Source organism: Somniosus microcephalus, chromosome 24, assembly GCF_052327205.1.
Source record: "Somniosus microcephalus isolate GS21.2 chromosome 24, FLI_Smic_1.0, whole genome shotgun sequence".
In the NCBI taxonomy this organism is placed as follows: Eukaryota; Metazoa; Chordata; class Chondrichthyes; order Squaliformes; family Somniosidae; genus Somniosus; species Somniosus microcephalus.
The window spans coordinates 40,909,401-40,933,308 of NC_141010.1; the positions used below are offsets into that span (position 1 = coordinate 40,909,401).

Here is a 23,908-nt window from a genome sequence, read left to right on the forward strand (position 1 = left end):
TTTTTATATATGAAGGCCGAGACTGTTGTGTTTGTTTTTTATATGAAGGCCGAGGATCATGGTCATTTTTGTTTAACTTTTTTTCATTTTCTGAAGGTTGTGAGAGCCAGTTATGTCTCTGACTGTTTTTTGGGGGGTTTATCTGAATTAGTTTGTCATGCAGGAAGGGCACAGAGTTTGCACAGTAAAAAATGTTCTTTAATCACATTGTCCATGTTTGCACTTTGAACTATTTGTTGCCTTGACCGGCTGAGGGCTTGTGGAGCGGCTCCATTCAGGTTCTTTCATTGGCACAAGCCATTCCCTGAGAGGGGGCCTAGAACCGAGTTGCAATAAGCCGCCGACGGACGGCCCTTGCACTTTGTGCCTCCCTCCCGTCTTGGTGCTCCTCCTCCTCCTCCTCCTCCTCTGGTGGTCCTCCAATGTCTGCTGGCAGTGGCTGAGTCCTCAGGATAGCCAGGTTGTGCAGCATGCAGCACACGACAACGAAATGGGAGATTCGCTTAGGTGAGTACTGTAGGGCTCCTCTAGAACGGTCCAAACAGCAGAACCATTGCTTGAGCACGCCGATTGTGTGCTCAATGATGTTCCTGGTAGCTTGATGGCTGTCATTGTATCGCTCTTCAGCAGGGGTGCCGGGTGCACGGAGCGGGGTCATCAGCCAGGTGCACAAAGGATAGTGGGTGAGCCTGGGCTTCGAAAATGTCTGCCACAGAAGTTTGGCACAGGATGAAGGCATCGTCGCTGCTGCCTGGAAAGCGGGCATTGACAGCTAGTATGAGCTGCCTGTGGTCACATACCAACTGGACTTTGAGCGAATGGTAGCCCTTCCGGTTGCGGTAAACCTCGGCATTCTGTAGAGGTGCCCGCAAAGCCACATGCGTGCAGTCAATGGCATGTTGGACCATGGGGAAGCCCGCTATTCCTCCAAATCCCATTGCACGCTCTTGCTGCTTGTCCAGGGTCATGGGGAAGGAGATGTACTGACGTCTCCTTCTGAAAAGGGCATTGGTCACCTGGCGGATGCAGCAATGTACCGCGAACTGGGAGATGTTGGCAATGTCCCCAGTAGTGGATTGGAAGGAGCCAGTGGCATAGAAATTGAGAGCCACCGTCACCTTCACTGCCACCGACAGAGACGTCCTGCTCCTCAGCTGTGGCTGCAGATCTCTGCGAAGCAGGTGGCAGATCTCAGTGACCACCTCCCTTCTGAATCGCAGCCTCCAAACACACTGCTCCTCAGACATGTTCAGATATGAGAACTGCTGGCGGTATACCCTGGGTGGGTAAGGCCTCCTGTGCCGACGCCTGTTGGCCCTTCTCCGTCTGGCCATGACTGGCACTCTCTCACGGCATCTGGGGGCGCCAGGCGCACAGAAGGGAGGCGCCACTGAAGTTCCGGTTCGGGGCGCACCAAGGGCGTTGCACCATGAAATGACGTCAGGATCTGCGCGCGCAGCTGAGCGGGCGCTGCGGTTTAGCGCCGCCGCTAAATCTTGAGTGAAGTTCGCGAGAGGCGCAGATCGTGCCCGGGCGCTAGCCGCTTAGAGCCCCACTTCTCCTCCTCCTAAGGCGCTAGCGGCTGGCGCTAACAACTGAATTTCTAGGCCACTATCTTTTGAAAGAATTCTGGCCTTGTTAAAACATGACAAACTGGGTTTGAAATCCTAGAAACCTAACTATGAAAAAGCTGTGAAAGCATTCTGGCTATTGAGATAAGATAGTTGTTGACACTGAATCAATAACCTTATTGAAACAGAAGGTTAAAGGCTCCGGCAGGCTGAACCTTTCGGAATGAAACTATGGTTCACCCTGGATAAGGTGTTCTAATTTACACTTCATAAAGAAGCACATAAAAGTAAGAAGCATCTGCCTTCGTAAAAATGACATCAAGTAAAAAACACACCTGCCATCACACTTTTTTATGGTAAACTTAGAACACCTAGAGAGGAGACATGATTCTGTAATGCTATCAGCTGACGTGACTGTAAGAATTGCAGGGGTCAGCAGAAAAATGACTAGAGATGATTAGCTTACATCAGCAGAAAACCTTAAAGGAAATACCACTGGAAAAGGGTATAAATATTGAACTCTCAAAAGGGATAACAGACTCGCTGTAATCGGGCAAAGCGATTCTCGGCTTCAGAGGTGGCTCTGTAAGTCTCCAACTCTCTGTACCTCGGGGATCAAAGGTATTTGATTTTGGTGGATATCCTGAATAGAACTTTAAGAACTGTAAAATTGTAGCGAAGTTAAGATTTGAGAGTAAGGTTCTCTGATAATAAGATTGTAAGCTTTTTCTTTTTGGAACTGTTAATGTTGCGATTGACTCACCAACTGTAAATTACATGTCGGTTTTTTAATAAATGTGTATTTTTAGAATTGTCTCACATAAGACTACTGTATCAAACTCGCGAACTCAATCTCTGTACACTCTTTGGTGAGGAGTTGCAGAATTCTGGGGGAGTTTTCCGGACCCTCATAATATTCGGAATGTTACAGTCTAGCTAAACTTATTAAAAGTGCTATCAGGAGGACGGTAACATTTTCAGGTTGTTCCTTTCCTTTAGGGAGAGATAGACCAGATCTTTAGACCCAATTAGCACCTTTAGGATTTGGCTACCTCAAACTTTAGTTGAAAGTGAACGCCTGAGGAATACGCCTGATCCGGGGTAGCCCTAAAGGGGCTAGGACTAGTAATTATCCCTTCAACTTCAAAATTATTTCATTGGCTGTATAGTTGTAAAGTGCTTTGGGACGTCCCGAGGTGGTGAAAGGTGCTATATAAATGCAAGTTTTTGCTTTTCTTTCTCTCGCTATTGTATTGTGAGAGAAAAGGACTTTATTAAAGCAAAGTGACAATACAACAGAATACAGTGACACGACCCAGCATACAGTAGCACAGAGCTAACCAAAATACGCACTTTACAGTTCTATAATGTTATAAGCAAACACATAACAAAAAAGATGCCCTCTGCATCCAAAGATGGTACCTCAAGTAGCCAGAGACCAGGTGAGGATGTTGCCATCAATGTCACAGCGAGGACAACATCTCCAGTAGACTGATAGGAACAGGATGCAGCCTCTAGTCAGCAAAGAGATGATTGGAAAGGGAAGGGTTGCATCTTCAAGGGCCATGTATGACTGGTGTGTATCATTTCACTTTTGCTCAGTTACTTAAAGCACTGAGAACATACAGAGCAGCAAAGACATGCAACAATATATCTTTCTTTCCATTATCATCATTGCTAGAGTTTGAAGTGTTTTCTCTCTGTAGGTGAAATCCAAATTCTTCAAACATCTGCTTCGTTATTTCAAACTCCCCATCTGTGAGCTGAAGGACCAGGGTCTCTTCAGTTTCCTGCACCTCCTCAGTTTCCTGCTCATCTCCAGGTTGGTCCGCTCTGAATTCATATGATGGGAAAATTCTTTCCTCAATCCTTTCCACCTGGAAAACCAATTAGAATAAAAATATTTCAGAGGGAATTTTGTCTCTGTGGGGTAAAGTAAAACATTTTCACCTTGGAACAGTTCCATGAAAGAAATATTCACAGAGGCCAGTATTTTATACTGATCAGATCGACTCTACAGTGTAAATAGCAGATCTAAGTTAAAAAGGGGGAAATAATTTCAATCTACATTCTGGTGTGCCCCAGGAAGGATGTTTTCCTTGTATTTAAGATTGACGGAAGCAGCCCTCATCATTAAGCTGGGCAAGGATTAGATTCCCTTTTGGTCTTGGCACATATCCCCAATTAAGAAATCAGTCAGAAGTTCATCTGGTACCGAGCTCTTCCACTGTGTTTCTGTCCCAGGCTCGGGAAGGATGCCAACCCTTGTCCAGCTCAAAGGGATAGTCCAGAGAAAATTCTGAGGAATTATTAAACCTTCTTACTTATTTTACCCTGGATTCTATGGCGCGCTTGTATACATACTATCAAGTGAGAAAAGGAATTTAATTAAAGACAAGTAACAGGTAGCAGTCACAACTTTCATTCTAAATGTTTTTCCCTTTGAATTTACTCCTCTCCTTCAGGTGCTGACTATTGCTGGGGGGACAATTCCACAGGTGCCAACAGCTTTCCAGTATTTCACTCAAGTGCCATTCTTCACGTAGGCTAGCTACTTAACTGTGGAAGGCATCACTCAACCTGTCCTTACCAAACATCTACACACGCACATACCTTCTAGCAGAGGGTGATGGATAGCAATCAGGAGCAGGAACTGTGATTCATTTTCACTCTCTAGCCTGGGCACACCGACAGCAATTCTGAATTTTAGATCTCACTTTTTGCACACATAGGAATGACTGCAGCCTTCGTAGGGATCCTACATTCACTCTTGAGTGCTATGGTTCCACAAAGGATGGAGAATAATTTGGCAACACAACATGAATAGCTCAGCAGTCTCTTCGCTTTCTGAACTGAGTGAAGCACTGACTGAAACTGACGTTTTATTACTGCGGTGTGTAATTTTCCATGGGTTTTTCCACAAGATTAAAATCTCCCAATGTCACTCTGTAATACTGGTCAGTGTGTCAGAAGGAACTGGGTGGCCCGGTCTGTAATTTTTTGCAGCCTCTCTTCTGGGATGTGCCAAGCTTCCACTACATTTGCCTGACAGACTCATAGGGGGAAAAATTGGGTATCGCCCATTTTGGGGCGCTAATATCGACTGGGCGCAAAGTTTAGCGACCGGCGCTACTTATCGCCTCCGACTGCAAAATTTGCCTCTACCGCCCCTGGAGATGATTTGAGCGCTAAATCAGGCGCTACACACCTCTCTTAAGGCACTAACGTCAGGGAGCGAGGCGCTACCTCAGAGCGCTACCAAAGCTCAGGCGATGTCAGTTACCATGGAAGCCAGACAGACTGGCACCATGCAGTTCTTAAAGGGGAGGGGCCATCTTGCTGGCCAGCCACTCCCTGCTCATTGCAGCCTTGAATCTCGGCCTGGAGAGACCTCAAAAGCAATTGTGTTGGAAGCACTAATGGATAGGCTCAGGGAAAGAGCTCAGAGCTTAGGAACCTCAAAAGTGGTGCTGAGGGCCAAAACTCCTTAGGACAGCGTTAAAACCAAAACTTTTGGACAGAAAAGGCAGGAAGCGCCCGCCTTCCAATAGCGTTCCCCAGCCCCTTCCCCACTTGAAAACATTTCCCCCTATCTGTCGTTCCTAGCGGCAGGTGCTAGGGGGCACAACTCAATATCCAGTCCGGTGCGCTACCGGGACATTGCACGCTTGACTGACGTCACGATGTGTGGGCGCAGGAGATCATGACGGTAGTGTTTAGTGCTGCCAAAAAACGACTGGTCAATTTCGCAAGCGGTGCTAAAATCGCCGCACTCGGGTGCCAAGTTCCTAGCGCCCCGCTCTGCCCCCCATAGGCTCTAATGGGAGGCGCTAACCAACTGAATTTTTCCTCCCTACAGGGAATTACAGGCATGAAACCAAATCCTGTCAATCCATAGGTTGGTACGGGAATTCACAATGCCACTGCACAGCTAACGTCATTTACATCGGCCCGGATTTTGCGGTGGTAATGATGGCGAACCGTCAACATTCACTGTCATTACCCGTCTGAAACTGACCGCAACTTCAGGATTTAGCGCATGCGCAGCTAAACGCGGATATCCTGAAGTTGCGGTCAGTCATTCCCTGCTCCGACACGGGCTGTGCTGTGGACTTCCCTATAGCCGGCAATCAGTGAAGAGAGTTGAACTGATGGAAACTTAAACTTTTCCTCAGTAATATCGCTGTTAAACGCCCCATAAAAAGTTATGCCTTGTTGGATTAGGTGTAAGTGGGGTTTTAATGGAGTTTTGACTACTGAAGAGCGTCTGGCCCGGAGAAACAAATTTTATATTTGTGGAATGTCAAACTTCTCCATTAGGATAGAAAATTACAAGAATTTTAAAATAGTAAAAAATGGGTTTTTTAAAGTTTTATGATATTTCAGCTTCTATCCTAACCCCATGTGTATGTCCCAATTTTTATTTCACTGTAAAATTTTAAAAAAAAGTGAATTAATAATCAGTGCTTTTTATTTTTTGGTTTGCTCTTTGTGAGAATTATTCAATGTGATTGGCTGCTTAGACAGCTTGATGACATCACTGCTGCTCTACACTAGGGATTCCGTTTTGACAGTGCTACAACCAAATTAACATCGAGACAGTTACAGCTTTCGCCACAGATATCGCAAATTCTGGGCCATCATTTTAATGAAGTACCGAACATAATCCCGATTCCAATTCAGCAATTGTACAAATGTTGTGATCCTGATGAAACCCTTGTGCAAAGACAGACATCACCAGGTTATGATATGTTGGAGAAAAGACAAGATTAATCAAGAAGTAGTTGATGATATCAAGCTTGAGTTTCAAAAACCCGTGGAGATTGAAGAAGAAAGCCTTAGCGAGTTAAAGAGGGCAACAGTTTTGAGATCCTGGGATAGAAAGAAAGAGAGAGAGCAGGAGATGAATCTTGGTTTCAAATCACAGTTGGAAAACAGGGAGGAAGGTGCTTGTCAGGTAGTGTGTTTAGAACTTATATAGAACGAGCACATTTCAGAGGTGCAATGATCACAATAATGTTGAAAAATTGGAGACATTAGACAGTGTCCCTAAAACAAGAATTTGGGAAAGTGTGCCATTTGGTTTCTGATGTCTGCAGTGAAATGAATCAGTTTCTGTAGTGAATCAGTTTATGTAGTGAATACAACAGATACACAGAGAGAATGTGTGCATATTTTAATTAACTTCAGTTCAGAATCTCCATAGAAAGATTGATATTTGTTCTCTTTTATAATCCATTGTCATAGTCTAGAAATCATAGAATCATAGGGGGAAAATTCAGTTGGTTTGCACCGCCCGTTAGCGCCTTAAGAGGGCGCTAATGGGGCACAAAGCAACTAGCACCCGGGCGCGGCGATATCTGCACCTCTCGCAAAATTGACCAGATATTTTGCAGCAGCGCTAAACAATACCGCCCCGATCTCCTGCGCACACAGATTTTGACGTCATTCGAGTGTGCAACGCCCTTGTGGCACCCCAGAACGGATACTGAGTGGCGCCCCCCTCCTTGCCGCAAGCAACAACAGGTAGACTGGAACACTTCCCAGTCGCTGTGGGGCTGGGAGGGCGCTATTTAAAGGCGGCCTCTTCCTGGCTTTTTCTGTGGTAGACATTTTTGCACCAATCGTTGAGAGAGAGAGAGAGAGAGAGAGAGAGAGACTTCTGCATAGAGTCAACGCTGTGTGAAGTAGTTTTGGCTACTGAGCATCACTTTGCAGGTACTTTGGTTTTTGACCTTCATTACTTTGATTGCCAAGAGACTATGGGGGCTGCACTGATTGGGGGCGCCATCCTGCGCCAGCAGAATCGGGAGACGCAGAGAGAGAGTGGCAATCATAGCCAGATGGAGGAGGGCCAACAGGCCTCTGTACAGGAGACCTTACCCTCCCAGGGTATTTCACCAACAATTCTCCTACATTAATATGTCCGAGGAGCAGTGTTTGCGAAGGCTGCGCTTCAGCAAGGAGGTGATCACTGAGCTCTGCCACCTGCTGCAGCCAGATCTGCAGCCTCTACTGAGGACCAGGATGTCTCTGTCAGTGGCAGTGAAGATCACAGTGGCTCTGAACTTTTATGCCACCGGCTCCTTTCAAGCAGCTACTGGGGACATCACCAATATCTCCCAGTTCGCGGTCCATTGCTACATCCATCAGGTCACAAATGCCCTCTATAAAAGGGAGACGACAGTACATCTCTTTCCCCATGACCCAGGCCAAACAGCATGAACGCGCATTGGGCTTTGCGAGGATAGCAGGCTTACCCATGGTGCAGGGCACCATTGACTGCACGCATGTGGCTTTGTGTGCACCGCATGAGAATGCAGAGGATTTACGCAACTGAAAGGGGTTCCACTCCTTAAACGTCTAGTTGGTCTGTGACCACAGACAGCTGATACTCGGTCAATGCCCGCTATCCTGGCAGCAGCCACGATGCATTCATCCTGCACCAGACTACTGTGGCAGAACTTTTCCAGGCACTGCATCACCCAAGTGGTTGGCTTCTCGGAGACAAGGGATATCCAATGTGTACCTGGCTGATGACACCACTCCATACCCGCAACACCCCTGCTGAGCTGCGGTACGAGAGCCATCTCGCTACCAGGAACATTGTTGAGCACACAATTGGCATGCTCAAGCAATGGTTCCGCTGTCTGGACCACTCAGGAGGAGCCCTGCAGTACTCGCCTGAGCGAGCCTCCCTCTTCATTAGTTGTGTGCTGCACACTGCATAACCTGGCAATCCTCAGGACACAGCCAATGCCACCAGGCCTTGGAGCACCACCAGAGGAGGAGGAAGAGGAGGAGGAGGAGGAGGATCATCAGCAGCACCAAGGCGGGAGGGAGGCCCACAATGTAGAAACTGGAAGGGCCGTCTGTCAACGGCTGATAGCAAGCCGCTTCTGGGCCCCTGCTGAGGAAATGGCTTCTGCCATTGAGAACAACACGAATGAAACCAAACCGCAACCCCTAAGCCGGCCAATGCAGCAATGATTCCAAAGACCAAACATGTACATTTTGAATACAAAAACTTATTTATTTTACAAACTCAGTGTCATTTCCCCATGACAAACTAATAGAAAGAAACACAAAAAAAGTCATTAACATAACTGGTTCTCAAAACTTGGAAATAATGCCCAAAACACTAAATAAAAAAAAGTTTGACCACAAACCTCAGCCTTTAATAAAAAAAATTGATCAACATTTTGTCACACCTCCCACTTTTTGCCCTTCGAGGGTGATCTCCTTCCCTTGCGCATTCCCCCCTTCCCACCCTACTGCTCTTCCATAATGGGACCCCAGTGGCTGCAGCAAGGCTGGTGGAAGGCTGCTGATTGTCAGAACCTGAGACTGCAGATGCCCTTGAAGGATGGCCTCGACCTGCTCTGGGCCTGGAGGGCCCGGCTGCAGACTGCACCAACTCTGCATGGGCGGCAGCAGTCTGTCCTACAGGCAGTGGCAAGTGCAATGGAGAAGTGACAGTGGTGGCAGCAGGAATGCTGTCATCTTGAAAGAGGACAGCAACTCCCTGCTCGACCGACACACTGGCACTCCCACGGGGCAGCACTTCAGCATCCAGAGCAATCTGCTGGAGCACAGATTGCTGGCCTGCAACAGCGGGATGAGAGCCGCAGGGCAACGTGTCCGAACTAGCGAGGATGGCAGCAGTCAGTGCTCGCGTGGCCTCAATCTGAGTCTGCATGAGAGCAGTCTGAGATGGGGTCATGGCAGCCAGTGACTGAATTGCAGCATTAGCGTGGCATCCGTCTGTGCTACAGCGAAGTGCTCCACACTCCTTGCCAGTGATTCAATGCACTCAGGCACCCTTCCCACTGCACCCATGAGCTCAGTGTGCATGTCCACCGCCTGGGTGTTCATTTCAGCGATGAGCCACTCCTCCTCTGCGTCCAGTGCAGCAGGTCTCGCTGGCATACTCTCCCTCTACGGAGAAGGCCCCCGAGCTTCCCTACCCCCATCGTGTTGCTGCAGCCCGCTGGGTCCTGGAGCTTCACCCTCATCAGACCCGACCCCCCCCCCCCCGGCCAGGGAAGGCATGTTCCCAGTGTGGGCATGGGCTTCCTCGGGAGAGGGTGGCGCTGATGCTCCGACTTCATCTTCCTCCTTGCCTGCAGCTTCACTCCCACTGGCAGCTTGAGGGCCCGTCTCCTCACCTGGTGAATCACCATCTGAAAGCAGGGAGGTACAAGAGTGGCTTTAGCATGAGGACAGGGTGGCAGTAAGGGAGGAATGAGTGCAGCGATTTAGTAAGTTGGATTGAAAGTGTCAAAGGCTGGTGTTGTGAGGGACAAGTGGAAGGAGAGAGGACAAAAAGGTGATGACCTTACCATTGCTGTCCAGAACAGGGTCGGCCTCTCCAGGGGCGACAGGACCGATCACCCGCCTTACCACAATCCTGTGGACGCACGCCTCAAGATCGCTGAGGGGTTGCAGCCGAGGCCGCCCTCCACCCGTCCATTGCTGCGGTCTCCTATTATGAGATAGCTTGGCCTGCAAGAAAAAGGACGGCGTCTGAGTAAATATACAGCCATGGTCTTGCCTGATGTGCCTTCCATAGGTGAATAACCCTTACTGTATGCAAAGTGTGGAATGTGCGTGTGTGTTTCAGGAGAGAGCCATAGGTGTTGGATGAGTGTTGGGTATTGGGGTTTTAAGACACTCTGGCCATAGAGCGAGGTTGAGATGGAGGGATGGAGAGATACTGAAAAAAAGCCACTCACCCTGACGACCGAGTGAGGTCGTTGAACTTTTTTCCACATTGTATGTGGGTCCTGGGCACCATGCTCCTGGAGGAGATGCTCTGTGCCACCTCCCTCCATGCTCTTCTGTACTCGCGCGGCAAAGGCTTCCTGCCACTCTGGGTACAGTATTGATCTTCTGTGCTCCACCGCGCCAAACAGAGCCTCCAAGGCCCGCTCGCTGGAGCGCTGTGCTCGTTCTCTCACCTTCTCCATAGTCCTTGGCTGCAAGATTTAGGCACAGGTCTCTCCAGGCCGGGATTCAAGGCTCCAATGAGCAGGGTGTGGCTGGAGAGCAAGATCGACCCTCCCCTTTAAGAACTGTCCGGCACCAGTGTGTCTGTGTTCAATCACTAATTGACATCACCTGTGCTGTGCCCGCGCTGAGTTAGCGCCTCGCTCCTCGGCCTTTGCGCCTTAAGACAGGTGTGTAGCGCCTGATTTAGCGCTCCAATCAACTCCACGGGCGATGAAAGCCAAGTTTGCAGTTGGAGGAGATAATTAGCACATGGCGCTAAACATTGTACACAGCCGATAATGGCGCCCCAAACAGGGCGATACTGAATTTTTACCCCATAGAGTCAGAATGGCACAGAAGGAGGACATTCGGCCCATCGAGCCCGTGCCGGTTCTCTGTAGAGCAATCCAGTCAGTCCCATTCCCCCACTCTATCCCCGTAGCCCTGCAAGTTTATTTCCCTCAAGCGCCTATCCAGTCTCCCCTTGAAGACATTAAGTGTCTCCGCTTCCACCACTTCTGTCAGCAGCGAATTCCAGATCATCACCACTCGCTGCGTAAAAGTTTTTCCTCACGTCTCCCCTGTATCTCTTGCCCAAAACCTTCAATCTGTGTCCCCTAGTCCTTGTACCATCAACTAGTGGGAACAGCCATTCCCCGTCTAGCCTATCCAATCCTCTCAATCTTGTACACCTCTATCAAACCACCCCTCAACCTCCTTTGCACTAATGAAAACAAATCCAGCTTCTCCAACCTGTCCTTGTAGCTAAGATCCCCCATCCCCAGAACCATTCTGGTAAATCTCCTCTGCACCCTCTCAAGGGCCTTCACACCCTTCCTAAAGTGTGGTGACCAGAACTGGACGCAATACTCCAGTTGTGGCCTAACCAGCACCTTAAAGGTTCAGCATAACTTCTCTACTTTTGTACTCAATACCTCTATTTATGAAGCCCAAGATCCCATATGCTTTGCTAACCACTCTCTCAATATGTCCTGCCACCTTCAGGGACCTATGCACATTAACTCCCAGGTCCCACTGTCCCTGCACACTCTTTAAAACTGTGCCATTAAGTGTATATTGCCTCTCCCTGTTCCTTCTACCAAAGTGCATCATCTCACACTTCTCTATTAAATTCCATCTGCCACTTGTCTGCCCATTCTGCTAACCTTTCTATGTCCTGTTGCAGTCGATTGATATCATCATCGTTTGCCACACCCCTAAGGTTGGTGTCATCGGCAAATTTAGAAATTCTACTCTGTATTCCAATATCCAGGTCATTTATATATATCAAAAAAAGCAGTGGCCCCAGCACTGACCCTTGGGGAACACCACTGTCTACCATCCTCCAGTCTGAAAAACAGCCATTTACCACAACTTGCTGTTTTCTGTCCTTAAGCCAATTCCTTATCCAAGCTGCCACTGACCCACCTATTCCATGAGCCTCAATTTTGTCAACCAGCCTTCTATGTGGTACTTTGTCAAACACCTTCCAAAAATCCATGTAGGCAACATCCATTGCATTCCCTTCATCAATCCTCTGTTATTTCATCAAAAAATTCAATTAGATTAGTCAAACACAATCTTCCTTTTACAAACCTGTGATGGCTCTCCTTAATTAGCTTAATCCTCTCCAAATGCATGTTAATTTTTTCCTTGATTATTGTTTCTAAAACTTTACCCACCACTGATGTTAACTTGACCAGCCTGTAGTTACTAGGATTGTCCTTGCACCCTTTGAACAATGGTGGCACATTTGCCACTTTCCAATCCTCAGGCACCTCCCCTGCATCTAGGGAAGATTGGAAAATTATGACAAGCCCTTCCGCTATCTCCTCCCCCAATTCCCTTAGCAACCTGGAATGCAAGCCATTTGGACCAGGCGACTTGTCCACTCTAAGCATACCCAGCCTTTCTAGTCCATCCTGTCCATCAATCTTCACCCCTTCCGTTGCCGCTACCTTTTCCACTTCTACCGATATTTTGTCAGCATTCACCTCCTTAGTAAACACCGATACAAAGTACTCATTGAGTATTCTAGCCTTGCCCAGCATCTAAGCATATATCATCTTCTTTGTCTCTAATAGGCCCCACCCTGCCTCTTACTACCCGCTTACATGCCGGTAGGAGAGTTTTGGGTTCCTTTTATGTTAACCGCCATTCTACTCTCATATTCTCTCTTTGCCAATCTTACTTTCATCTTCACTTCCCCTCTCAACTTATTGTATTTGGTCTGGTTCTCCCTTGAAGTATTCACCTGACATTCATCATACACCCTCTTTTTTTGTTTCATCATCTTCTCCACCTCCCTCGTCATCCAAGGAGCCCTTGCTTTGGTTCCCTTGCCCTTCCCTCTTGTTGGAATGTACCTAGCCTGTACCTGGAACATCTCCTCCTTAAAGATCACCCATTGTTCCGTTAGTTTTTCCTGTCAGTCTTTGGTTCCATTTTATTCTGGCTAGATCTTTTCGCATCCTATTGAAGTTAGCCCTATTCCAGTTTAGAAGTTCCACTCTAGATTGTTCCTTGCTCCTCTCCATTGCTAATCTAAATCTTATGATACGATGATTCCTCGTACCCAAGTGTTCTCCCACAGACACTTGGTCGACCTGGCCCACCTCATTCCCCAGCACCAGATCCAGCAATGCCTCCTTCCTAGTTGGGCTAAGAACATACTGGTCAAGGAAATTCTCCTGAATACATTTCAGAAAATCCTCCCCCTCCTTTCCCTTTACCCTAGCATTATCCCGCATTATCCCAATCAATATTTGGGTAATGAATGTCCCCCAATATCACCACTCTATAGCTCTTACATATCTCGGATTTCCCTGCAGATTTTCTCCTCTGCCTTCCTCTCACTATTTGGAGGCCTATCGAATACCCCCAATAGCGTGATCATACCCTTTTTGCTACTCAACGCTAACAAAATGGATTCTGTCCTTGTACCCTCAAGAACATCCTCCCTTTCCAACACTACAATGTCTTCCTTAATCAGCACTGCCACCCCACCTCGCTTTTTTCCTTCCCTATCTTTTCTGAACACCTTGTACCCTTGAATATTAAGTGCCCAGTCCTCACTGTTTTTAAGCCATGTTTCCATTATTGCCACAACATTCTATTGCCACATGGCTAACTGTGTTTGTAGCTCACCAACCTTATTCACAAACTCTGTGCATTTACATACATGCATTCTAAACCCATTTTTGAATTTGCTCCTATCTAATATGTTATTACAACCGCCTCTAGTACAATCTTCTCTAGTACTATCCAACACATTCACTCTTTTATGCACCTTATTCCTCTTTTCACTCCTATATGCTGGTGCCCACCCCACTGCCAAGTTAGTGCTGTTGGGGAGGATTTAAACTAACAAACCTCCCGAGAATATTGGTCCCAGCTCTGTTGAAGTGTAACCCGTCGGGCTTGTACAGGTCCCACCTTACGCAGAAATGGTGCCAATGCCTCAGGAATCTAAAGCCCTCCCTCCTGCCACGCATTCATCTGTTCTATCCCTGTACTCACTTGGGCTTGAATTAAGAATATACAAAAAAAAGGTCAATCAAGTCCCTGGGAGCACACAATCTGGACAGAATAATGGTCCCAGACTCAGACGGGTTTGCACAGTGTCCATAACGGCCATCAAGTGAATCCCTTTTATAAAGGAAAAGCCATTATTTCAGAAAAATACACCATCCTATGAACAGAATTCTGACTTTAAAATAAGGCAAAACATTGTCCTAGGATGACTTCAAAGGAATTTTCATGTAGCACATGATTGTGCATCTCATGAAATTAATATGCTATTGTAACCTCATGAGGAATATTGACCAAATTCTGTCTAGATGTTCCAGCTCATTTTTTGGTCAAGAAGGGGGTGTAAAGGAAAAGCCATATTTCAGAAAAATACACAATCCTATGAACAGAATTCTGACTTTATTAAAACATGACATACTGAGTTTAAAAATCTAAAAAGCCTCAATGACACAAGCTGTCAATACAGGCTTCTGAGATAAGATGAAGTATTAACACAAAAGTTGTAAACACCACACAAGCTTTTGAAATGGGAATTGATTGTTAATACTGAGACAAAGGCCCTATTGAAGAAGCAACGGCTTGCTCCCAAGGAGTCTGCAGTTTGGAACCAACACAATAGCAACGCCCAAGTGTTAAAAACTAACACTTCGAACAGAATCACAGAACATTAAAAAACCATGTGCCTTTGATAAAGGTAACATCAAATGAAAACAGGAAACATGATTATATATACACAATCAATTGAAGTGGCTAAAAAAATGCAACAAACACCCTAGTTGAAATGTTTTTGATTTACATATTGTAAAAAGTACCTACAGAAGACTTTGAAAATATGACTTCAATAGATGACACCAAGCAATCACATGGTTTTTGTATTGAAAATGAAAGTTAGGAGACACAATGTCTGATTATAACCAGTTAAGCCAATATTAAGAATTGAATTGAAGTCCTTCATAAGAATGGCAAAGAGATAAATCTGTAATAACCATTTTTTATGATAAGTTTTTGAAACACCTACACAGCAGACAAGATTCTGAAAGTTAACAGCTGAATTGACAGTAAGATTAGAAAGAATTCAACAGAAGATGGCCAGAGATAATTAGCTTACATCAGCACAAAACTTCAAAGAATAAACCACTAAAAAAAGTATAAAAATAGAGCTTTCAAATAGAAAGTCAGAAGTCGCTGGAAGGGGCAAGTGATTCTCAACTTCAGAGGCAGGCTCTATAAGTTTTTAACTCTGAGTCTCGGGGATCAAGAGGTACTCTTATCTGATTTTGGTGGATATTCTGGATTAGAAATAAGAAATGTAAAAATGTACGAAGTTAAGATTTGAGAATAAGGATCTCTGAGAATAAGAAATGTAAGCTATTTGTATTTTGAACTGTTAAAGTCGCGATTGACTCACCAGCTGTTAACTGTATGTCGGCTCTTAAATAAACCTATATATTTTTAGAATTGTCTCATAGTATTTCTGTATCAAACTCGTGAACTCAATTTCTGTACACTCTTCTGTGAGGAGTTGCAGAATTCTGGTGGGGTTTTCCGGACCCTCATAATATCCAGAAGGTTACAGTCTAGTTAAAAAGTGCTATCTGGAAGGCAGCAACATCTTCACAGAATCACAGAAATCACAGAAACCCCACAGTGCAGATAGAGGCCATTTCGGCCCATCGAGCCTGCACCAACACATATCCCACCCTATCCCCGTAACCCCACATATTTAATCCCCCCCAACACTAAGGGTCAATTTATCATAGCCAATCAACCTAACCCGCACATCTTTGGACTGTGGGAGGAAACCGGAGCACCCGGAGGAAACCCACGCAGACACAGGGAGAATGTGCAAACTCCACACAGACAGTCGCCCGAGGCCGGATTCGAACCCGGGTCCCTGGCGCTGTGAGGCAACAGTGCTAACCACTATGCCACCGTGCTGCCTGTCGTTCCTTTCCTTGAGAGCGATAGCCTGGACCTTTAGACCCAATTAAGCGTCTTATAGAATTCAGCTATCTCTAACTTTAGTTGAAGATGAACATCTGGGGAATACACCTGATCTGGGGTAGCCCGAAAAGGGCTAGGACTAGTAATTATCCCTTCACTTTGACTTTTATGCATCGAATAATTGCAGATAATTGGCAAAAGAATGTAACGGTAGAAATCACATGCCAATGATATCATATGAACGCTTAGCCCACTCATCAAATTCTGGGTTAATAAATCTGTTAAAATATCAGACAGAAGAATTTGTTACGAGCACTTTAAACATTTGTACCACAGCATTAGTGACAGTAATTTCTACCTCATGTATTTTAAACATTCTTGACATTATAATTAACTCCAGTCAAGGACCTGTGCCTTCTGGATCCCTGATGTGTTTCAGACCCTGGTCGTCGTCCAAAAATCAAGTTAATACGTGTCTCTCTGCCCTCACCCAAATTATTAACAATGTCTGTTTCTTACCAGCTTTAGCTGTGTGGATACAATCTTCATCTCAACACTGGCAGCCAACAGGATTAAAGTGTCCGGATTCAGTTCTGAAAAGGAATCAGAATAATTCACCATCCTGGGGTGGAGGCTCTGTTGAGGTGCACTAGGATGTCCGCACAACAGCAATAACTTTATAGTACCTATACCATAGTAAAACACCACAAGACGCTTCACAGGAGCATTATCAAACAAAATTTGACACACATGCATGATCTTTTTATGGTTGCAGACGAGCTGCACATTGAGGGAGTGGAAGCCCTTGTGGTTCACAAACTCTCCTGAGTGATGATGGGGTGCCTTCATGGCCAGATGTGTGCAGTCCATGATGCCCTGCACCTGTGGGAAGTCAGCCAAAACTGCAAAGCCGAACGCTCGCTCAGTAACACTGGATTCATCAGTGGCAAAGATGATATAATTGGCTGTCTTGTGAAACATGTCACCAGTCACCTGGGTGATGCATCTGTGGGCGGCCGACTGGGAGATCCTGCAAATGTCTGCTGCAGATCAGTGGAAGGAGCCGGAGGTGAAGAAGTTGAGGGCGGTGGTGACTTTGACAGCCACTGGTAAGGAGTGTCCACCAGGACATCTGGGCAGCAGGTCTTGTTCCAGCAAACTACAAATGTCTGCGATGATCTGGCGCGATAGCCTGAGCCTCCTGAAGCAATGCTGCTCAGTTATGTTCAGGAAGCTCATCCTCTGCCTGAATACCCTGTGTATGGGGAATTGCTCTAGCGCGCTCCAGCCCTGTGCTGCCCCCCTCTCCCCTGTGGAGCATCAGGTCGTTGAGGAGAAGGCAGATGTTGTTTGCTGCAGCTGCTGGTGTGGCTGGTGGTGGGGCTCATCGGAGGACCAAGGAGAGACAGTATAAGCCACACCCATGCTGATGTAGTAGACGGCAGGTAAAGTGCAGATCAGAGGGCCAAGTCCTCAATGTTGTGATAGTGAGTAGCAATGTGGTGAGAGTGGCTTCCAAGGTTTCAGAAATGACCTGCAAACTGCTGACACCCAAATCTGTGGACAAAATGGAGAGAGCAAGAGCCTTTCCATGAGGCAAGCAATGAGGTGTAATGTCGCAGTATTTATTTCCCAGATCTCAATGAATGAACTCGCCAGTGACCACTGAGCATCCGCCTCCCCTTCACAGGCGAGGTACCTGAGCTCTGTGAATCTCCTGCTCCTGCAATAAACGTCAAAAGCTGGCCTTAAAAACCCTCTTCTCTCAACAAGCATTTAATGATTTCAATGAGGTCGCCTTCCTCTGCCGATCAAGTGCGTGTCGCGCCTTCAAAGCCACCCGAGTTAAATGTGTGAGGCCGCAGGATGACGGCAGGTTCCCGAACCGCTCGCTATTTCCGGGATTGTTACTGCTGACTTGCCCCCAAGCCAACAAGCTCAGCAACAGGAAAATTACGGTCTATGTATGTCTAAAGACGAGTCTGATACTGTTAGCTGCAGTTCATGTTGTAGCTAGCCAGAACCATTGGTTGGCACCCTAATTGTCCTGATCTAGCCAGAACTTTGCAGAGGTCTGGATGTACACGTGTGCAGCTCTCTCTCAATAGTTAAGAATTTAAATGTTTAGGGAGGGGGGGGGGGGGGTGAATTACTGCTCTCTAGATGTTTAAAATAGGGTCAGATAGATTGAAGGTCCAACGAACCCTCTGAACACAATTGTGAGCCAGATTTGACACCGCCCTGGATTACGCTCCATGAATCTGATCAGTGTTACACATCCTCGTCGAGCGAGTCTCATTCAACTTCACTGCACTGCAAATAGTGTCAATGCAAAGTGGAAATCCCTTCACACTAAAGCTAAACTTGCAGTGTAAATGCACAACGAGAGTCCACAAGTATTCAACTCTATAACAATGTTCTGATCACACCTATCATTTGGGCAAATGACATTTTAAGGCAGAGCCACAGCAACCATAAGACAACTGAAACAGTTGGGTCAGTAACAATGTGTTCTTCAATGGAAATGGACTCTCCCATGTTCAAGCCTCCCATTCCCCAGTCTGCCCTTTGTGTCCCTGCTGCACCTGACTTCCTAACATGGTCAATTGCTGAGGTTGGGATTCGAAGCATCGCCCTCTGAGTCTTCAGCAAGGAACATTATTAGGAGTCTGTATTTAAATATTCTTCACCCACACTGACAGGCTCGACAACCAGAAATATATTGGGTTATAATACAGATCACAGTATACACCAGCAACACGCTGATGATGTTACTGTCAGTTACTCAGCAGTAACAACAATGTGCATTTATATAGCGCCTTTAATATATTAAACAACTTCCCAAAGCACTTCACAGGAGCGTTACCAAACAGAATTTGACATCGAGCCACATAAGGAGATATTAGGGCAGGTGACCAAAAGCTTGATCAAAGTGGTAGGTTTTAAGGAACGCCTTAAAAAGGAGAGAGGTGGCGAGGTTTAGGGAAGGAATTCCAGAGCTTAGGGCCTAGGCAGCTGAAGGGAAAGGGTGATTCTGTAGCGATTAGTGTAAATCGCCACTAAATGAAAGAGTGAAACGTCGACGAACTATAAATAAAGAGGTTTATTTACCAGAACAGGATAATTACAGCAGGTAAGGTAGCAGGTAAGATGGCTGACTGCAGAAGCACCATGTTGTAGATCTTACGCCAGGTAAGATAGCAAAGAAGGTGGCTGCTTGCAGGAGCACCATGTTGTAGGTCTTGTCCCAGCGGGGACTCCACCAGGACTGAGTTCCCGGTCCCGTGGGGAGCGATGATGAGCCCCGTGGGGAGCGTGTCAGGAGCCTATTCACGCTCCGCTTTATATACCCGCGCTTTGGGCGTCACGTGACCACGTCATGACATCAGCACGTTTGCGTGCGATTAGGCGGTCACGTGACCTGTGCCATTTGTCATTAAATCTCCCCAGTACAGAAGCTGGCCTTTAAGGCCAAGGTTACTAGGCCGGGCTGTGCCAGTACTTGCCGCGGGAGCGGAGAATCACTTCGCTCCCGCCTGCTGGCTGATGCGGCCGAAGTCACAGTAGGCCAGACTATGCCGGCGGCCGTCTTGGAAGCCCGAATTGGACCGGCGGCCAGTGCGCATGCGTCACGTAATACGTGACGTCAGCGCGTTAGGTCGCCTCTTAAAGGGGCAACGGCCCAACAGGTAAGTTAAAGAGGCAACAGCCCTAACTGGTAAGTTATACAAATAAGTAAATTAAATACATACAGTTAGGTAAGTTATACATACATAAGTTAGTTAAGTTAAAGGGAATTATGTATATATCACAATGTAAAGGACAACCCGTAGGACCGCCACAATTCCTTAATTCATACTGTTAGTGTTACTGAAATACACTTTATATCATACCACTGAGTGACTCGATGAGAACGTTTACAGCCTTTATGATCCCATTCTGATGGGGAGTCAAGGTGAGGGGCTGTCCCGGCGGATCAGCCTTCTGAATTCCCAACAGATCCAGCACCTTCTCCACACACAATCTGTTCTCGTCTTCCATCAGATCCAGTACTTGGAGGTTGGGTTGGAGACCTTCGCACACCTGGTCAAGCTGAGAACACGTGGGGAGACGGGGGAAACAGTTAAAAAATAGATGAACTTTTGTGTACATCGGGACAAGGACATTGTGTTGGGGAATAGAACACTTTCCAAATTCAGATGGTCAATGCTGGTATCTAACATTCTCAATGATGTGCTTTAGCCCCACTGCTGCTGCCCCCGGTGAGTAATTCTCCTCTCTCTACTAATGTTAAGGTGTTTGTGTGAAATTGGTTTGAAGGTGAAGGTGGTAACACACAAAACCCACAGCACAAAACTACTCATACTTTGGCATTAATCTCACTCAGAGCCTCTAGAACATCAGGTGTGGTAGATGAAAAATAAAACCACATTGGGGCAATAGAAGCATTCTTCTGAAATTGGAGCTAAAGCAAAACAGTGGGGACAGAGGAGAGGACGAATTACTCTATTACATATCTAACTTACACTGCAGTGCCCCTGCGGTCACTCAACGCTGGCACAGAGTGCTGAATGTGAAAGATTCCCTGTCCGCTATTGTCATAAATGTGTAATAGCATTTGCCTGCTAAAATCACAAACAGCAATTTCCCTGAAAGACATTAGTGAACGAGTTGAGTTTTTACAACAATCCAGAGCTGTCGTAGCCCCATGAATCACCAAAGTTATTTAATTCAATTTCACGGCTTCAGTGGTGGGATCATGAACTCATAACTGTTGGGTGGCCAGTCCAATACCATAACCACTAGGTGACCATATCCCTCCCTACTACTCAGAATCTGCTTGTAATAATCCTGCTTTTACATTTCTCAAACACTTCAATTGGCACATTACTGCAAAGAGCTTTGTCAAAAAGGCTTAATGAAAATTTCATGAAAATCCAACCAGACCAAACTCCCACCACCAGTCCAATCCAATTCCCAATTGGCAATCCCAACTTGACCCGATGCCCACTGGCAACTCATACCCTTAGAACTGGCCAATTTGTCACTCTTAGCATGGAGGGGACTGTGACAAATGAAGTTATGATTATCATTGATTTAAGATATGAATGAATAAATAAAACACTGATGTACTGAAGTGAATCAAGGGATATGGAGATAGGGCAGGAAAGTAGAGTTGAGATCAAAGATCAGCCATGATCTTATTGAATGACGGGGCAGGCTTGAGGGGCTGTATGGCCTACTCCTGCTGCTAATTCTTATGCTCTTAATAATCATCAGACAACATGCTTTTTCTTCTATCTAGCCACAAAAAATGGTTGGCCAGCTTTATCTTTAATTTTATAATTGGTAAATTAAGGTACAAACCATTCTCTCAAGTACTGGAAGATCATCGCTGCTGACAAGAATCTCAAGGGTAGCTTTGAGGAACACCAGGCTTATGTCTTCAGGCAGTTCAGTCAGCTCAGCGAGTGAAATAGCAATCTGAGCTGTCAGGCCAGACGACGATGCTAATAAGGAAAAGAATTACTGAGATTTAAAGAAACAAACTCCATTTAAAGGCCAAAATGTGACATTAGGCACAAATGGTATTAGAAATAATGGACTGAGGTTTTTGAAAACAAATAACCCGATTAAAAGAGCAAAGAATAGGTGTAATGAGCCTCGCCCCGCTCCACCAATTGAAATGCAAGAGGGCAGGTCTTCCACCCGCCCATCTTAGCAGGCTCGGATTACATTATAACAACAGAAAATGCTGGAAAAACTCAGCAGGCCAGGCAACATCCGTGGAGAGAAAAATAGAGTCAACGTTTTGGGCCAAAACCCTTTGTCAAGACTAGAAAGGCACAGGAAATGAAACAGATTAAAAGGCCGGGCTGGGAGAGAACAAAAGAGAAGTGAAGAGACATTAAGAGGCATTCAAAATGAGACAAGATGGTGATAGGACTAGTGGAGACAAAAGACTGCTCTAGATTAGGTGTGAAATGCGCTGGCAGAATGGGAGATAGCTGCCATGTGGGAGAGAGAAAAAGGGGGGGGGGGGGGGGGGAAGGGCCAAAACAAAGGTGCGGATAAAAAAGTAAAAATAAGTAAAAGGATGTCATTCCACATCATGGGAATGGGGTCATATGCAGCTTAATAGGGGTGGGTGCGCATATGATTAATCACACTACTAGGACGCACATCCCATGGGATCACCGAGCTCTCAGAGCGGCATTCTGAGAATTGTTTGGAAGTGCGACTCTTGAAGTGTGAGGGACAAACAAGAATTTCCATGGGGGTTCTCGCAATCTCCCATCGCAACTTTGACGGAAGATCGACATAAATCCTGGAGAAACAGTATAAACGACAGTGGAAATTCTACCCAAATGTGCACTGGACGTAACATTTTATTATATTATACAGATTATTATTCATGTTAAAGTTATATTATGGACCAAATTATATAATATTGCTAATAATTTGGGTTAATATTGATAATTTAGAAAAATGTAAAAAAGTGGAGCTGGATTCTCCCTGTGCTGCAAGTTAAAGAAATAATTAGTAAATGCTACATTACCTTCACCGACCACTACGTTTTAATGCTCTACTCCGAACCCTTCCTTGGGGTCATGATAATAGGAGCGTTTGGAATATTGACATGTAACCATTTTATGATTCTAGCACAGAAGGAGGCCATTCAGCCCGTCGAGCCCGTGCCAGCGCTCTGCAAGAGCACTTCAGCTAGTCCCACTTCCCTGCCCTTTCGCCGTAGCCTTGCAATTATTTTTCCTTCAGGTACTATCCAATTCCATTTTGAAAGCCACAATTGAATCTGCCTCCACCACCCTTTCAGGCAGTGCATTCCAGATCCTAACCACTCGCTGCATAAACATTTTTTTTTTTAAAACCTCATGTCGCCTTTGGCTCTTCTGCCAATCACCTTAAATCTGTGTCCTCTGGTTCTTGACCCTTCCGCCAATGGAAACAGTTTTTCTCTATCTGGACCCCTCATGATTTTGAGCACCTCTATCAAATCTCCTCTCAATCTTCTCTGCTCCAAGGAGAGCAACCCCAGCTTCTGAAGTCCCTTATCCCTGGAACCATTCTTGTAAATCTTTTCAGGCATGTTCAGAATAACAGAAAACTGGTGCATTAAGAAACATAAATCAAACTTACATATAAATAGAGCACAATATGTTGGTGCATAATCTGAAGAAACAGAAAAAAAAAGAGAACTTTCAGATTTTATGACAAAAACTTTTATGTGGGCAACTGGTCATCAATAGTAGGATTGACAGAGCACAACAGGCACAGCATCAACTACCCTTTCCTTGTTTTACCCACTATTCATGTCATTTATTTTCTCCCTTTAGTTCTCCACCTTGCCTTGCCACACTACACTAGATAGCCAGGAAGGAAAATCTAAGACAATTTCCTTGAATTACAGAGATATTGGTGTGTGAACACTTAACAATCTTGAAAATTCTTGGGATGTGCGAGTTTATTGCCCATCCCAAGTTGCCCTTGAGAAGGTGGTGGTTGGCCTTCTTCTTGAACCAGTGCAGTCCAAGTGGTGAAATTTTTCCCACAATGCTTTTAGGAAAGGAGTTCCAGTGTTTTGAACTGGTGACAATGAAAGAACAGCCAATATATGTCCAAGCCGTGGTGTGCCAATGGTGGAGGGAGTGGATGTTTAAGGTGATGGATGGGCTGCCGGTCAAATGGACTGCTTTGTCCTGTATAGCATCAAGCTTCTGGAGTAGTGTTGGAGCTGCATATGGAGAGTATTCCATCTCACCCATACCTTGCGCCCTTTAGGTGGTAGAGAGGCTTTGGGGAGGAAGGAATAATTTTCTGCAGACAAGCACTTTATGGCCGCGATTTTCTCC

General features: G+C 45.9%; 1 protein-coding gene across 1 annotated transcript in view; it reads right to left on the reverse strand.

Moving 5' to 3' along the window:
• Positions 1 to 2,702: 2,702 nt before the first annotated feature.
• Positions 2,703 to 23,908, reverse strand: part of LOC147101266 (gasdermin-A3-like) — a 30,994-nt gene continuing 9,788 nt past the window's right edge. The window contains exons 6-10 of the mRNA XM_085966556.1: positions 23,196 to 23,228; positions 21,405 to 21,547; positions 19,931 to 20,129; positions 16,557 to 16,630; positions 2,703 to 3,448 (exon numbers count right to left, since the gene is read on the reverse strand). Coding sequence (XP_085822682.1) covers positions 3,170 to 3,448; positions 16,557 to 16,630; positions 19,931 to 20,129; positions 21,405 to 21,547; positions 23,196 to 23,228 — 728 coding nt within the window. The 3' untranslated portion in view covers positions 2,703 to 3,169. The remainder of the gene's footprint in view (positions 3,449 to 16,556; positions 16,631 to 19,930; positions 20,130 to 21,404; positions 21,548 to 23,195; positions 23,229 to 23,908) is intronic.